This window comes from Balaenoptera physalus, assembly GCF_965194825.1.
Source record: "Balaenoptera physalus genome assembly, chromosome: 13".
Lineage (NCBI taxonomy): Eukaryota > Metazoa > Chordata > Mammalia > Artiodactyla > Balaenopteridae > Balaenoptera > Balaenoptera physalus.
The window spans coordinates 46,658,153-46,675,123 of NC_138892.1; the positions used below are offsets into that span (position 1 = coordinate 46,658,153).

At 39.2% G+C, this 16,971-nt stretch overlaps 1 protein-coding gene across 3 annotated transcripts in view; it reads right to left on the reverse strand.

Annotated features, from left to right (window-relative positions):
• The window catches only part of LGR5 (leucine rich repeat containing G protein-coupled receptor 5), a 122,448-nt gene that overhangs the window by 33,660 nt on the left and 71,817 nt on the right, over positions 1 to 16,971 (reverse strand). For all 3 annotated transcript variants that reach the window (XM_082418914.1, XM_082418913.1, XM_082418912.1), the window contains 2 exons: positions 14,655 to 14,726; positions 7,207 to 7,278 (listed from right to left, as the gene is read on the reverse strand). In XM_082418914.1, the coding sequence (XP_082275040.1) occupies positions 7,207 to 7,278; positions 14,655 to 14,726 (144 nt within the window). The remainder of the gene's footprint in view (positions 1 to 7,206; positions 7,279 to 14,654; positions 14,727 to 16,971) is intronic.

The window sequence follows — 16,971 nt, forward strand, 5'->3', positions numbered from 1 at the left end:
CCAGGCAGACATGGTTTATAGAGCATGTTTTCTAAAGGGGAGTCAGTCAAATCATTACAATGAAGTGTTAGGTAACAGGAAATGCATGGTAGAAGGACCTAACCTAAGTTTCACTTTTCTTTGAGATCTAGATCTGGATTTCAGGCTGCCTATGTGACATCTCTACTGAGTTGTTCTTCCTTAAACAAGACATTTGGTTTTGAAAATGTTCAAGACCAAACTCATTATCTCCCCAGATGTCATGCTCTACCAGCGTTTCTTATCTCAGTGATGGGCTTCCGTAAATATGTGATCATATAAACCAGGAACTTAGGAATCATCCCCCACACCTCTTTCTCCTTCATTCTTTGTAGCCAATTCATTACCAAATACTACTGATTTCATCTAAAAATTTCTCAAATCCATTTCCCTTTCTCCATCTCCACTGCCCTCATCCTGACAGAGTTCTCCTTTCTCTCCTAGACTATTTCAGTAACACAGATCCAATCATGCCCTTTCCTATTCAAAATCTTCCAGTGGATTCCCACTGCTTTTACAATAAAGACTAAAATTCGTGACATGTCCCAAAGAGCTTTCAAGGGGTCTGGACCCCACCTGCCTCACTAGGCTCTTCTTGCACTTTTCCCGCCTCATGCTTCCTGCTTTGGCCACACTGATCTTGTTTCTGATCCTTGATGTCCCCGCTCCCCTCTCCCCCCACCATCACTACAAGGTTTTGCACATGTACTTCCCTTTGTCTGGAAAGTTCTTCCCTCTTCTCTTTGTCTAATCAACTCTTACCTTTGCAATATGAACAAGATACCCTTTTCTCACCTATAGTTTCCTCATCAGGAAAGTGGAGACAAGTTCCATCTCCCAGGTAATGAGGGAAGAGACAACCAAATGCATAGGGAAACACTAAAAAAGTCTGAGTGGTCCACACATGAATAAATAGGTTCTCTTCCCTTCCTCAATTTCTTTATTTCTGTCCCGAAGCATGACTACTTTTCCCCCTCTCTGTAAACCTCATAATCATATACCGAGAGGTACTACTTGTTTCTGTCAGGCTCCTTCCCTCACATTAGCGCATTCTGTTGCATGCCCATTCTCTGTAATGGATTCGCTCAGGGAAGCACGATCGTGTAGTGGTAAAACTGGCAGATTTTGGAGCCAGAAAGACCAGAATTTTTATCCCAGACTTACCTCTAGCCTGACTCTCTTAATGCCAAATGACCTTGAGAAGGTCAATTAACCTGAGTTTTCTCCTTCCTCATCACTAAGGAAGGGAAAATCTTGGCTCCCACCTCATGAGGTTTCTTCGAGGGTGAAGTGAGGTGATGCAGGTAAGAGTTTCAATAAATATCGACGGCTCCTGCTTTTATAACCGTGGGTGTTTTTGATTTTGTCCTTGTCCTGTTCCTATACTTTGCTGCTTTTTTTTAAAAAAAAATAAATTTATTTATTTATTTATTTTTGGCTGTGTTGGGTCTTTGTTGCTGCGCGCGGGCTTTCTCTAGTTGCGGAGCAGGGGCTCTAGGTGTGCGGGCTTCAGTAGTTGTGGCTCGCGGGCTTAGCGGCTCCGCGGCATGTGGGATCTTCCCGGACCAGGGATCGAACCCGTGTCCCCTGCATTGGCAGGCAGATTCTCAACCACTGCGCCACCAGGGAAGCCTCTTTACTGTTTCTTTTTTTTTTTTTTTTTTTTCTTGAAATTCACGTTCTTTTATTTATTTATGACTGTGTTGAGTCTTCATTTCTGTGTGAGGGCTTTCTCTAGTTGCGGCAAGTGGGGACCACTCTTCATCGCGGTGCGCGGGCCTCTCACCATCGTGGCCTCTCTTGTTGCAGAGCACAGGCTCCAGACGCGCAGGCTCAGTAACTGTGGCTCACGGGCCCAGTTGCTCCGTGGCATGTGGGATCTTCCCAGACCAGGGCTCGAACCCGTGTCCCCTGCATTGGCAGGCAGATTCTCAACCACTGCGCCACCAGGGAAGCCCTTTACTGTTTCTTTATGTGCCTTTTCACAAGTCATCAAGACCCCATCTATCCTGAAGAGGGGGAAACACTTTGCCCCGTTCACAATGTGCCTTCCCATAGCCGTCATTCTTTTAGCTTCTCCCGAGTTCAACCTACTTTCCAAAGTTAACCTTTATTTCACACTACAAGACTAAAAAAAGTTCATTTTACTTCTCATTCCATACCATCCATGTTCTCTTTGGGTTATCTATCTGATATGACTGTCATGTCTGTGATTTATCATAGCACGGGCAGATAACCTGATGTCACAATATTTCACGCCTGGGTCTTGCTTAAAGTATTCACACTTCTTTTTCATCGGATTCTGAAGACTGTGCTCCAATTTGAGTTCTCTCTTCTTGTGGAAAAAGGGCTTTTTCGCCTTTGAAAATAACTTTCTCCTAATGTTTAAATGGGGGGAGGGGGACAAGGCAAAACTCCTCCTCAGAACAACTCACTGAGTGCTGGTTTGCACATGGTGTGTGAAATGAACTCCGAAGAGTGCAACAGACAAAAGCTTTGGCCTCTAGAACTTCTCAGTGCGCCTCTATCCCTAGACGTACCTAATATGATGGCACTTCTGTGAAAAACAAAATACACCAAGACCATGGTGTATTTTTGTTATATAAACTTAAAATTTCTCTTTCTGGACACTATTTTAGTGGAAGGAATTATGTCACTCACACTAAAACCATTGCTTTGTTTTTTTTAGCCCTTTTGATCTTTTAATCTTATCCTCTCGGTTACCTCCCTTTGCTTTCTTTTCTTCTGCTCCTTGTCTTCTGTTACTTCCTTCCCACTCTTTATCCTGGGTCTGAAACCCAATAGGCTCCTGGACATTAATAGTGGAGAACTGCTGCTGGTTCCAGGCTTGCCTTACTTTCTGCTCGGCACTGCCTCTTCCTCCCCACCTCCTCCTCCTGCTTATTCTCTGTTTGGATTATTAGTAGCAAAACCCTACTATGAAGAGTTGAGATGAAGTTATTGACATTTCACAGGGTCCAAGGAGGGGGTGTGTCTGTAGCCCTTAAGCTGATGTCACAATAAGATGCTCAGGCAGATCTTGTTCCAGGCAGGAGTTATATATTCTTCTCGGCTTTTAAAATAATGTCTTGTACTCTAAAGAAGATTATTAGCTAATTGGAGAATAGAGAGAATGCTAAAGACATGTCTAATTCTCCCTTCATTTTCTATTTACCAACTCATTATTTTTGTGATTGTGCATTTTTCACAATTAGTTTCGCTAGTGCAGACTTGGCATGAAAATCAACATGTATTAAGTCATATCCTGGTTAACCGGACAAACATGAATGTGTCGTTCTCTTTGATCACCTTGAACTTCCACTAATGACAGTGAGGTGCTTGAACATCATTAATGACAATCAACAAGTGAAGCAACGATGTTTTTTCATAGATCGGTTTCTTAACTATTAATACAAAGGTGTGAGGTTATGGGCAGGTTAGGTTTTGAGTTTCCATCAAATCACTGTAATCTGATCCTAGTCCTCAAATGACTATAACGCCAAAAGTTTTTTGGTGAAATCCAATTCACTGTGAATTCTGATTACATTTCCCATTCCTTTCCAAAAAACAGAAAGGAAATTAAGTTATATTTGATTACATTACAAAAGGCCAACTGGTGTCTGGGCTGTCATTGCCTTGTCAGAAACCTAACGTACATATTGTACAGGGGCAGGCTCTGGGCTACTGGGCTCTGGCACGTGGACAAGCCCTCTTATTCTTTAGCTGAGCAGTTTGTAAGCATCAGCAGAGAGTTCAAAGAACACAAATGTACCTATGTGTTTTCATTATGAACAAAGCAAAATATTTGCTGTTTACATGGAATCAATGAAAATTACGTCCCTTGAAATATAAGTACAATTTGTTTCTTCCTCAGAGCAAGGTTACCAATTTCAATATAAATCAAGTTTCTTAAAGTTTATTCAATGAAGCCAAGTCTGTATGGGTGGGGCAAAGTATACCCATGATCTATTTCAGTAGTTCTCGACCATTTTTGGTTTGTAGACTGCTTTGTTCATGTCATAGACACTAAAAATTTTAATTCTCAAACGCACCATGTATATAAATCCCCTGAGGATTTTGTTAAAATGAAGCTTTTGATCAAGCTACACAGAGATGGGGCCCAAGGTTCTGCAGGTCTTGGGAGGTGCTCATGTTGTCGGTCCATGGACACATGCGAATAGCAGGATAATACAGCATGCAGCCTCCTAACTTTATCTGCCCCAGATGGTCAGGAGAACTAATAGGTAGATGTGAGCTTTTCAATTAAGCACAAACAAGGCAACTTTTTGAATAAAAGACCCATTACTTTTATTTCATATCAGTTTATACTGGAATGCAAAATATGGACTTTGTTATTATTTCAAGTTTGAAAAGAGTTCAGGAGGATATTTGCAAATCATCTTAAGACACTCATTTTCCCAATCTTCATTTAAGAAGCGCTTATCTATATCATTAAACCGGTTAGAAAACACTGATGTTTGGGTCTCCTACTCAGAGGTTCTGATTTTCATTGGTCTGGGGTGCAGCCTAGGCTTCCGGACTCTCCAGATGATTCTTCTTTGCGGCCGGAATTGAGAAGCCCCGATTTAGAAGTTGCAAAGCCAGGCATGCATACGCGTGATGTGCTCCCAGCCCCTGGGGAACGCAGAGTGCTTCTTAGAGAGTGAATGAATAATACAAGGAAAAGAATAAAGTGGAGAAAAATAGAGTGAATTCAAGAAAGAGAAAAGAGGAACCATTAGAAAAAGGGCTAAGTGGAGGTCTAAGGGTTGACTGTAGTCCAAGAAGAGCTGGATAGGTAGCTGAACGGAAGCCTCCCAGGTGTCATGGATGAGATAGGTTTCACCCTCTTTGTTATTTGTATTGATATGAAAGTAGCACGGAGGCTGAAGTACGCATGCAAAATGAATGGATAAGGAACGCACGTTTGCAATGACCACTAGACTCAAAACTGTTTTTATTTTTGGAACTGCTTGAAGGAAGCGGGAGAAATACTATTAAACACCTTGCATCTGGGACAACAGTAAAACTTTAAAAGGGCTCACAGTAGCCCAAACCTCCAAAGTGGGTAGGGGACTCCTTTGGTTGGTACAATACAGTTTCTGTGTGGTTGGTGGTTAAGTGTATGTTTTTTTGAGTCATATCTTAATGCTTGTATCAAAGTAGCACAAAAAATGTAAGTGAGACAAAGTGTCATAGCTGCACACACTGCCAACACTCAGCACCTCACATGGTCTGCCGTGCTCTGGGCAAAGGGACCCCGGACAGACATTACATAACTGGCCGATACAATCCAGTGTGCACTGGGGGCTGAAGATCTATCTCGATGCCTCAGTTTGGATGCGATAAGCATCCTGCTAGAAAGTTAACCCTTGGCTTTTTCACAGGGAACACATATTTATAAGGTTTCAAAAGTCATTGTTTTTGTGAACCAGACACCAAATGCAAGAGACACCTGGTGAACAGTAAATATCTAGACGGTAAGAAACTAAATCTGAACACCTTGATCAGAGAGGCACCACCCAGTTCGAGCGAACAAAAGATTCATGGTTTTCGCTTTCTCAAAGGGTTCACTTCTGTGGGTGTTCTGTTTGTGATCTTCTTTCAGCTGATAGTGGCTTTTGGTTACAAACTCTTATCCTTCTATCTTCCGCCTGCCTCACAGCTGTTTAAAGATCCTATTGGCCACTGCTATTATCTCGTTTTTCAATTCAGCCATTAGACCCCGTGCCCTGACACAGACAACCCAACTCCAGAGTGTTTTGCTGCTCTGGCTGGTTCTTTCCTTCAGGAAAAGGCTTGTGCCACAAAGGGGGACTGATACTGTGATGTCATTACAGAGCTCCTGAAAATGCAGCAGACCCGTCCCCTGCCACAAAGGGGCTCTTGTGGGCTTGGTTATCTCTAGGCTGGTGAGAACCTAGGAAGTCACTTTGTTCGACTGGAATAAAAAGCTTAAAATGGTCTCAAGCACAGATTTGCTTTCATTAAAAAGAAGAAAAAAGATCAAAGGAAGAAAGTAGCATCTCCAGATCTCACGTTCCTCCTTCTCTTGTATCACCTCAGTAAAAGACATTAAGCAAACTGTGTGTAATTGTTAACCCATGTATTCTTTACAATGATGTTCAACTCGAGTCTGCAATATTTATTTGCCTTTTTTATGCATTTTATCTCCCTCATCATTCTAGACCAGAAACCAGTATTTTGTTTGACAGATGAGGACCTCCAGTGTAAGTAAGATGAAAACATATATCACACATGTGGATATTGGAAATCATGCAACATTTCCAATACACTTATACATTCTGACGAGATGCAGATACTGATCAAGAACTCATGGCATAGTGTTGCCAAATAATCACTGTGAACCACTGCTTACAACCCAAGCTCCGAAACATCTAGCTGGTAAAAAAGTTCTTTGTGTAAGGAATAACTAATTTTTATTCATTCAGAGGTTTTAAATCAGAGGAGGGTGGAAACTCCTGATGGAAAAGTTGTGGATTCAGAGTAAGGAACACCAACACCACTGCTGTGTGTGGTGTGTGAATCTGAGGTATGTGTGTGTATATCTGTGGGACTGTTTGTGAATATGTTTGTACGTCTGTGTGTGGCGGTGAGGAACTCCTGGTTAGTAGACCTGCCCAGTATGACTTTAAGAGATGCCATTAGATCTTAGCTTCCTGAATTGAGGACCCCACGTGTGCATACAGAACTCAAAAAATTAAGCCTTTATTTGACTCAGCAAAATTGCATTACAGGGCAGCTCAGATAATCTAAAAACAGAAGAAACCGAAGATGCCAAGAGGTCTAGATTTTGACTCTCATTTTTCTAGATAAAAGGAGAAAGTATTATTCCTGATTTGAATTCAGGAGCTAAAATACTGTATAGGGGGGTATAGGACAAGATCCTGGATTTTTGTCCTGTGATACTAACATATACAAGAGGCTTTTCATTGCATGTTTTCTGATTAAGTCTCTGCCCTGAAACCTCAAACCCCAACACTGGTCTCTCTCATACATATTGTTTAATGAGGATGCAAAGAATAGTTGCTCTAATGGAAACTCTCACTGGCAACTTACTTAGGTATGGTCCCCAGCCAAGGAACTTACTAAAATGGTCATTTGGACATTTCAATGCTCCTTCCCAAACTGATCCTGAGAACATGTTGGAATTTCAACTATACTTACAGTGATTGAAGGTTTCGCAAATTCTGTAGAGCTTCTGTGGGTACCTGTCTTAGGTGATTATTCTGCAGCATACTGCGCATTGAAACAAATGAAAAAAAACTGTTAAAGACAGCAATAATTAACAATAACTGGCATAGCAGTGTCAGGCACTGTTCTAGGTGTCAGGGAAACAGCTGAGCATCAGGCACAACCTTGGCCTGTGAGGAGTGACAGATAATTTAAAACTAACAAATGAGTATGTAACTTGAGACAAGTGATAGGTACTGTGACCAGAAAACAAAACATGGATTTGGGATAGATGGTAACAAGGGGTGCGAATTTTATTCTAAAGGTGGTCAGAGAAGATCTCTCTTAGGAGGTGATATTTGAGTAGAGACCAGAATGGCGTCATGGAACAAAACATGGGAACATCTGGAAAGTTACTGAGGAAGAGGGAAGAGCAAGTGCAAAGGCCCTGAGGCCGGAGCTTGCTTGACTTGTTAAAGGAGGAGCAAAGGGTCATTGTGACTGAGGAGGAGTAACTGAGAGCAAGAGATTGGGAGACAACCTAAGGACATCTCATGAAGGACTTGCAGGCTTTATTTTAAATGTGGTGATAAACTCTTGTTGAAGGGTTTAAGTGGGGGGGAATGATGTGATCTTATTTATGTTTTAAAAGGATCACTGTGATGACAATTAGATTAGACAAAATGGAAATAAGGATAAGAGTAGGAGGATATTAAAGATCTTCTCCCTTCTTGTGCATGATCATATTTTGATATAAATTAATGCTTCTTGTGAACAATTGCACTTTTGCCCACCTAGGTTCAACAGTTCTGATCAGAACATGGGGACTATAGAATGGAGACACCTGGCAACAGTGAAATAAAATATATCATTGTTAGTGGGAAATAATATGGAAAAATTCCCACTAGATTTCTTATATTTTGCTACCTCATTCATAAATGTTTATAGCACAATAATTTCACAGCCACTCCCCCCAACCCCCAGCCAGTATTTCATGATCTATGTAAGCCAGAGGCAGGAAACTATTTTAGGAAAGCATTTTTAAAAGACATTTTAAAGAAATATTTCTACTTATTAGGTCACAAATTTATACTTGGATTTTCAGAAACAATTTGCCTGGTTCTCTCATCTCCACAATTGAAGTCTCTTTTCGTTAGCTGACTACCTGGGATTCAACGCCAGGTATGTCTGACTTCAAAGCTTGATGTACTTTCCACTGCCCCTTGCAGCATTCTCTTGAGGAATAATCGGACAAATTCTCAGGTTGTACGCCTTTCACAGTATGATTAAGAGCATGGGTTCTCGGATCTGACTACCTCTTCCCTGCCAGTAGCCCCGTGGCCTCAGGGAAATCATTCAATCTCTCCACATCTCAGTGATCAGTAATAATATCCACCCCCAGGGCTTATTGTGATGATCTAATGAGCGAAAGTACATAGAACAATACCTGCTGCCTGGTAAGCATTCAATAAAGGTTGGCCCTTTCTGTATAAATTGATGTCTTCTTCTCAAAACTAATGATATAGTGACATTTTAATTAATGAGAGAATAAAATCGGCCAAAAAAAAAAATCTCTATGCCAGTGGTTCTCAAACTTTAGGGGTCATCAGAATTCACTGGAAGGCTTGTTAGAACACTGTTTGCTGGGTTCCACCCTCAAAGTTCTTGGTTCAGTAGATCTGGGTAGGGGCCAGAGAATTTGCATTTTTAACAAACTCTCAGGTGATCTTGGTGCTGCTGGGGAAGGCACCACACACTGAGAACCACCCTATGCTCTGCTAAGTATTTCTAAGAATATTTTCACCTGAACTTGAGGCTACATTGAGATTGGAGATAAGGTCTAAGTTTTGAGTCTTGGCAAGCAAACCATTTACCCTTCTTGACCGTTGGTCTTTTATCTGTGTGATGGGAATAGAATAATATCATCTGATTGATAAGTTGTTTGCAGATTACAATATGAAGGCATTTATTATACTTTCATAGATGCAAATATGAGCTCATATGAAATAAGACATGAAAAATATTTGGAGATCATAAAATTTATGCTCTTCTCACCATGGCTGAGATTCTGTTTTCTAAGGATCATAATTCTGTCACTTGTAATCCAACAGTTTTAAACAAGTAATTTCATTATTTTAAACTTGGATTCAATTAACATTTCATAAATCAAACACCTCAAAATATATTAGTTCCTTATGAACAAAGTCAAGATTTAGAGAGACTTCACACTTCAATTACTGGTTAGGTAATTAGGAAAATTGTAGCTTGAATGCTGTATTTTGCATAATTTACCTAAATATTAAAAGTTTACGTTTATATGTTATTTTATACCTTTCCAAGCAGTTTTAATATATGATATAATTTTAACTTGACAGAAATGTTTTCAGTCACTCACTAATTGTGTGATAAATTTAAATGATAAGATACAGATAATAGACTTAATTGATGTGTAAACTTTGTAGGTAATATATTACTGGCTCAAAGTGTGTACCGAATTGTCCTCCTATGCTTTGCTAACCAGACAGTGAAACTCTTATAACGTGGTCTTTCTAGAATATTGGAAAACTGGAGTAGAGGATAAGAGATATTTAAATGGCTTTTCTTCATTGAATAGTTGCAAAGTTTCTCAGTAGTTCTATATATCTACCTTCAGAAAATGGAACTTAAACAAGCTTTACTAATGATACCTTTTAAAGCTACCCCTGAGCTACCTCCCAGCAATTTAATTTTCAACCACTTCTACCAGTTAAATACCAAAAATAGAATTAAAGAAAATCACTTAAGTCCTGATCTCTCCTTAAATAAAGAACTTTTAATTACTTTCAAGTGACAAAACAAGAGCAAATTATCTCCATTATAACCTTATAGGTCTCCAGTGAGCTAATTAGAAAATTCTGTTTTTGTTTAAGATATTCCAGTAGGAAACAAAACAATTAAAGGATTTATAGCACTATGGAGTGCAATTAAAACCGAGCATTCACAACATGGTTGCAGATTTCTTTTATAAATGATCCTTTATTCAATGCAGCAAATACAAGCAGAGTGTACCACGAACTGAATATGGGTTAGGCACTTACAACTTCATTTTTATCATTCACATATGGGTGAGAAAAGAAAATGAAACACTATCTCTAGAGGCAAAGTTATGACTTCATATTTTCTTAATTTCTTTCCCTGAGGAGCTTTAAAACTGTAAAATATTCACAATTACATACAGTGTCCCCAAGCTACTTTAACAATACATTTTTTGGTTGTCTTTTTTTTTTTTGGCCAACAGGACTAAATAAGGTCAAGTACAGGTACAGTGAAGCAGGTGAGAGGAAATTATACATTGAAAGAGGACTCTGTAACAATGGCTTGATCCTTAGGTATTTCCTCTGCCTACTTGTCCTGTGTTTAGATATCAAGTAGCTATCCAGGCTCTTTTCTGGGAAGGAGAGAATTTTAGTTGTGACTTTCCTATGGTTAGTTTTATCCAACACCTCCATGTGGCTTTGGTTCTGGTGTTGGTGGCAAGAGGATAAGCCATTCCTCGACTGAATGGCCTACACAAGAAAATGAACCTCAGTTGAGGATAGCCTGGTTCAGAATTCCATGGGACTGGGTATTTTGCAACACTAAGCCAGTAACTAATTTTTATGAAGGCCAGTATTTACAGGGATAATCATCTTAAATTTTAGTGATCTTCCAGAGCTCACAGTAACAAGATTTCTGATATAAAACCGTCCTCACCAAGGAGGGCTGTTGCTATCTTCATTTCCCATCTTCTAGGACTGGATTACTCTTATCTTTCTCTTCTTTTACCAGATGCCTTTCTTACCCTCCTTATATGATCAGGGTCCCAGATGAATATTACTTGTATATTATCTTTCTCACCATGCTACAATATAGTCAGTTATTTCTTTCTTCCAATGACTTTTGCACTTTATAAAACATTTGAGTCACTTTCCACAATGGTAGGACCAGGCCTGTCTTGTTCAGCATTTTACCTCTAGCACTGTGGTTCTCAACCCTATTGGACCCAATTCTCCCTTTAATACCAAATATTTTGTAATGCTTCATCCATTATATTAAGATAAAATTCATAAAAATGTAGCCATTTACACACATCATTTTAAAGAAAAAAAATCAACATAGTGTACTGCCCTAACTGTATGACAAAGGAGAAATAAAAGTAATTTATAATAAAGGGATATATGTATTATTATATATGTGATGCTCAGATATGACTATCCTAGGAGGTATTTCTATGAAAGAGTCAGATGTTTGCCTCCACTTTTCATGAATAATGAGAAAAGTAACATTATCAGAAGTTATTCTGTGCAAGAACAGGGAAATGAGAGTAGAGGTCTAAATGGATACTAGAATAAGATCTACAGTTAAGACATATAACAGATTATACTTATTTTATGTAATGTTTTATGGGAAAGAAGGAAATAACTTTTATTAAAACAAAGATAACATACCAAGACATATTATAGATGTTGCAGTGGAGAAAATAAGAAAGTGTTACATTCTCACAAATGAGTGTTCCTCATAGATAAGAGTGATGTCAAAATAATTCTCTCTCTTTTACGAGATAGGACTGAAATACCACAGAGAACATCCATCCTATCTCAAAGTTCCATTGCATGCTGAGGTGATCATCTGTTCTCCAGTACTTCAAGAGGCCCTTGGGAGCACATCCTGCCATGGGTAACAGGGAATTGAGGCTAAACTGGAAAAAGAAATAGTCATGATACCACATGCATAGAAGTTGGGTGGTAGACCCTGCCGGATAGTGGAAGAGTAATATTAAAAATGCAACAGGCTACCCCCAAATAAATAAATCATTATATAGTTATCTCAGCACAGATTTTGTATGATTGTGCTCCCAACATTTTAAAAGACCATATACGAAATATTTATAAAGCAGACGTTGTTAATGAGATTCAATGAGAGCTCTGTGTTTCATGTTTCTCTGCTAATTTAATGATAGTTATTTTTAAGAAGACATTTTACAACTTCACAGTTACATAGCTTTAATTTGTTTTGTGGTTTCTGAGGGAATTCTTCTACTGCACTAATATCATTTTCAAATAAATATGTGGGTAGAAATCACAGGATGCACAATCTGCGTTAACTAGTCAGTGATTTTGAGAGACTATATTTATACCATTTAATTTTTCCTGTACAGATTATTAGGCTTATGCAGAACTTCATGTAAAACCTTTCAGTATGATTACGTATGAAAGTATTATTGATTGAAGTTCGGTGTGGAGGGACAGTCAGAAGTCAAGAGGGATGCAGGGGGATTCTTTATGCTGGGCTGAGCAGCTTATCACAGGACAAGTTACTACATGCCAATCACCTGGAAAACCAAAGATGCCTCCACAAATTTCCAGAACATTCTGTGGCAGGCGTGATGACCATGGTTGAGAAGCATTGCTCTAACACTAAATACTTTCCAAATATTTGACAATTGGATTTGCTCATTGAATACTAGTCTTTAAGTCAGGAAAATAAAGAGAAGAGTGAATACTACTCCTGGCAGGGCTCTTGCTCCTTTTGAATCCCCCTCACATTGATAATAATCCAGCTGAAGTGCAGTCTGAAAGTGTCGTTTTGTTGCTTACATCTTTTTCTTGGCTTCTCATCATGCTTAGGACATAATAATGTCTATGCTTTTTTGACATGACATACAGGATCCCGGTGACCAGGACCTTTTCTCTCTCTCCAGGCTCTTCTCCAGATAATCTCCACCTTCTCCTGCATGCTCAAGTACCACCTGCGTAGGGCTGTCTGTTCATCCCAGGTTCCTCCTGCCTCTGTGTCTCTATGTATAGTGTCCCCTCAGTCGGCTACCTTATGTGGATGGTTGGTTCAAGGTTTGGCTTCTAGGTCAACTCTTTGGAGAAACATCTCTCCTAGGAAGTCGAATTTGAACCATCAGGCTGGATAAAGTTCTTCCCAACCTCTGTAGTTCCACAGAATCAGAGTGATCTGTTCATCTGTCTTGGTCACATTATCTTGATCCCACAATCTACCACTAGATTATAAGCTCTTCTAGGGCATGGCCATACTTATTGATCTTTGTCTTTCCAGCAATAATCTGTTCAATGCCACTTTGAGTGGTGTGTGTGCATACATGTGCACGTGCACACACACATACACACAGTCTAGTTCAGTATATCCAATATACGTTTTGTCCAGTGAATTAAAATAATTCATTCCAATATAATTTATTTAACAAGTTTCCAAAATACTTAGTGGTACCTATCTCGACACAGGGAAAACATCTTAGGTGTCTCATCTAAACTTGATTTACGTGATGCATTTTGAATGATTCCAAATATTTTGCTGGATTCGTGGAAATATAGGCACATTAGAATTGGTGCTACAGCCTAGAATTTCACCACATAATGGATTAACATTAGGATTTGGAAGTATGACAACTTAAAAATATTGCTACCTAATAGTAAAAATAACTCAAGGGTAGGGAGATCAAACCCAATCACCTAAGTAGACCAAGACCAAATAACAGTTCTGCTTTTGAATTTACCTTTTAACAAAATATTAAATTTAAATAAAATTGCTTTTTAAAATAGCCTATGTATCCCTCAGGTCAATGAAATGCAATTTCTATTAAGCAGAAATACATCAAATGCCTTTTTAGAGTTTATAACTTTTATCTCAAAGGAGATAAAATCAGGTTGTTTTCCCTGAGATAAAACTTTCCTGGTATGAATTTCAACTTGTGTTATCTATTTTCTCTACCAAGGTCCCTTTCTTTTCTACAAGGAATAAACTGAAAGAAAATTAAACAATGGGTACTAGAAGAAGGAGGTATCAGTAATAATGAGTTTTCTGATAGAAAATTAGGAAGTTGGACATTAAATAGTAAGAAAGCCCATTTTTTACAAGTCTCAATGAATTAACATTTCTCAATTAAACAACTACTCATTGTATCTACTATGCACTAGGCTTTTCTACATCTATTCACAAGTGGAACATAAACTTGATTTTTTTTTTTTTTACCTGATCCTTATTCAGTGCATCACAAGGAAACAAATTCTGCAAATGGTTTCAGGCTGTGATCTCATTATGTCAGCATAATAGTGATTTATTCACTTGAATCAAAATGACTCAAAAAACTCCCCCCAACTTCATAGCACAAAAGGAAAGGGAAATACGCTTTCACAAGTTTGAGTTGATAAGTTGGTTATTTAGGGGCAAACAAAGTTTTGACATTAAGGTTAGAAAAGGAGAGATGAAGTTTTTTCACCCACAAATCCAGCCAGGTATCACATGTTTCTATGGTATCAAGGAAGGCAGACTGGAATTTAGATGAATTATCCCATGACTCTAAATAGTTGATTGGAGGAACTCAATCTTTACAAGTTAATTAGCATCCACTTGACACTAAAATCAGAATTATAACAAACAATACCCGGTTTACTTACAGAACTTTAAGACTGTAAAGGCCAGCAAATGCTCCCTTGGGAATGTATGTCAAAGCGTTTCCGGCAAGACGTCTGTGGGTTTCAAGGGAGAGGAGACAGAGTAAGCATAGTTCTCTTCATGTGGAATTCATTTAGTTGTTAAAAATGCAATACAATTATGTGCAGACCACGAATGCAAAAAGCAACTCTAAAGAACCTTGTTTTGTTATATTTTGCAAAAAATTTCTTTAAATCTCTAATCAAAAAGCTGGCAAAAGAAGGGCCTAAGAAGAAATATAATAAATTACCTATTTTACAATAAATCACTTAATAGCTTACACTATGTATATAAAACTCTCTATCCGTTCATCTGTTGATGGACATTTAGGTTGCTTTCATGTCTTGGCTATTGTATATAGTGCTGCAATGAACACTGGGGTGCATGTATCTTTTCGAATTATGGTTTTCTCCGGATATATGCCAAGGAGTAGAATTGCTGGATCATATGGTAGTTCTATTTTTAGTTTTTTAAGGAAACTCCATACTGTTCAAAACAGAAACAGACTCACAGACATAGAAAACAGACTTATGGTTACCAAAGGGGAAAGGTGGGGGGGAGGGATAAATGAGGAATTTGGGATTAACACATACACACTACTATATATAAAATAGATAACCAACACGGATCTACTGTATAGCACAGGGAACTCTACTCAATATTCTGTAATAACCTATAGGGGAAAAGAATCTGAAAGAGAATGGATATACGTATCTGTATAACTGAATCATTTTGCTGTACACCTGAAACTAACACAACATTGTAAATCAGCTATACTCCAATATTTAAAAAAATTAAAAAAAGAAAACTGTCCTTTAAAAATTTTTTTTATACAAAAAGTAGGCAAGGGAATAGAGAGGGAGCCATGGGCGGTGGTTGTGAGGGCAATGGGCTATTATTTACAGGTACGACGGTTGATGGTGGGGGAAACCTCTCTGCTGAGAGGGCATTTCAGCAGAGGACTGAGCCATGCAGGGACCTATGTGAAAGGAACAGTGGTACAAAAGTCCTGAGGGGGGAGTGTGCCTGGCGTGGTCCAGAAACTGCAAGAAGACCAACATGGCTGGAGTGGAATGACCAAGGGGAGAGTGACAGCAGGTGAGGTTGGAGCAGTGTCCAGAGTCACTCCACACAGGGCTCTGGAGACCACAGTAGGGACTTCGAGCAGGGGAGTGATGTGATCAGTTCTGTGTTTTAAAAGGGTCCTTCTGACAGGACCCTTTTGTTTTTTAAAAAAAATTATTTATTTATCTATTCATTTATTTATTTTTGGCTGCGTTGGGTCTTCACTGCTGTGCGTGGGCTTTCTTTAGTTGTGGTGAGCAGGGGCTACTCTTCATTGTGGTGCGTGGGCTTCTCATTGCAGTGGCTTCTCTTGTTGTGGAGCACGGGGTCTAGGCATGCTGGCTTCAGTAGTTGTGGCTCGCGGGCTCAGTAGTTGTGGTGCACAAGCTTCGTTGCTCTGCGGCATGTGGGATCTTCCCGGACCAGGGCTCAAACCTGTGTCCCCTGAGTTGGCAGGCGGATTCTGAACCACTGTGCCACCAGGGAAGTCCCTGACAGGACCCTTTTAAAGGGGGAATAGACTTTGGGGGCAAAAGTGGAAGCACAGGAGGCGACTGGAGCAGTTCAAACAGGAGCTGCTGGTGTAACAGTTGTGGTGGAGGAGGTAAGTGGTGGAATATGGTGGAGAAGAAGAAAAATCCCACCTGGCAAACCATTTGTGTCAAGGTGAAACGTAGGTAGCCAACATTTCATATTTATGGTTATATTCTATATAACCCACATGCATTTGATTAGTTATCCAAAGTACTATACGTAAACTGAAGGACATGGTTTGCATAAGACCGTGCTATAAAAGAGTTGCTTATTGAATTAAGACAGACTCAGACTTGGTTGATGATCACAGGTGGCTTAACTGTTCAGACTAAACTGACCAGGAACTGTTATTTCAGCCAAAATGTCCTTAACTATCCTGTTCATAGTCATGACTTCAACAGTACATTTTTTGAGTTCTAGAACCTAGCCTGAAAATGGGGGCTTATCGACTCTTACTGCTGCCATGCGATCGAGTAGCTTGATGGTTTCTGAGTCATTGACTTTGGAAATGAAAAGGAGAAAGTAAAAACATTCTATTTATTTATTTTATTAGTTTAAATTATTGTTAGGGTAAATACCTTTCTGTTACATTTCCTGAATCATAGTTCACTTCACATGAATTGTTTTTCTTTTCTGGTCAAGGACTTTCAGAGCCGCAGACTATTCAGAACTAATCTGTAT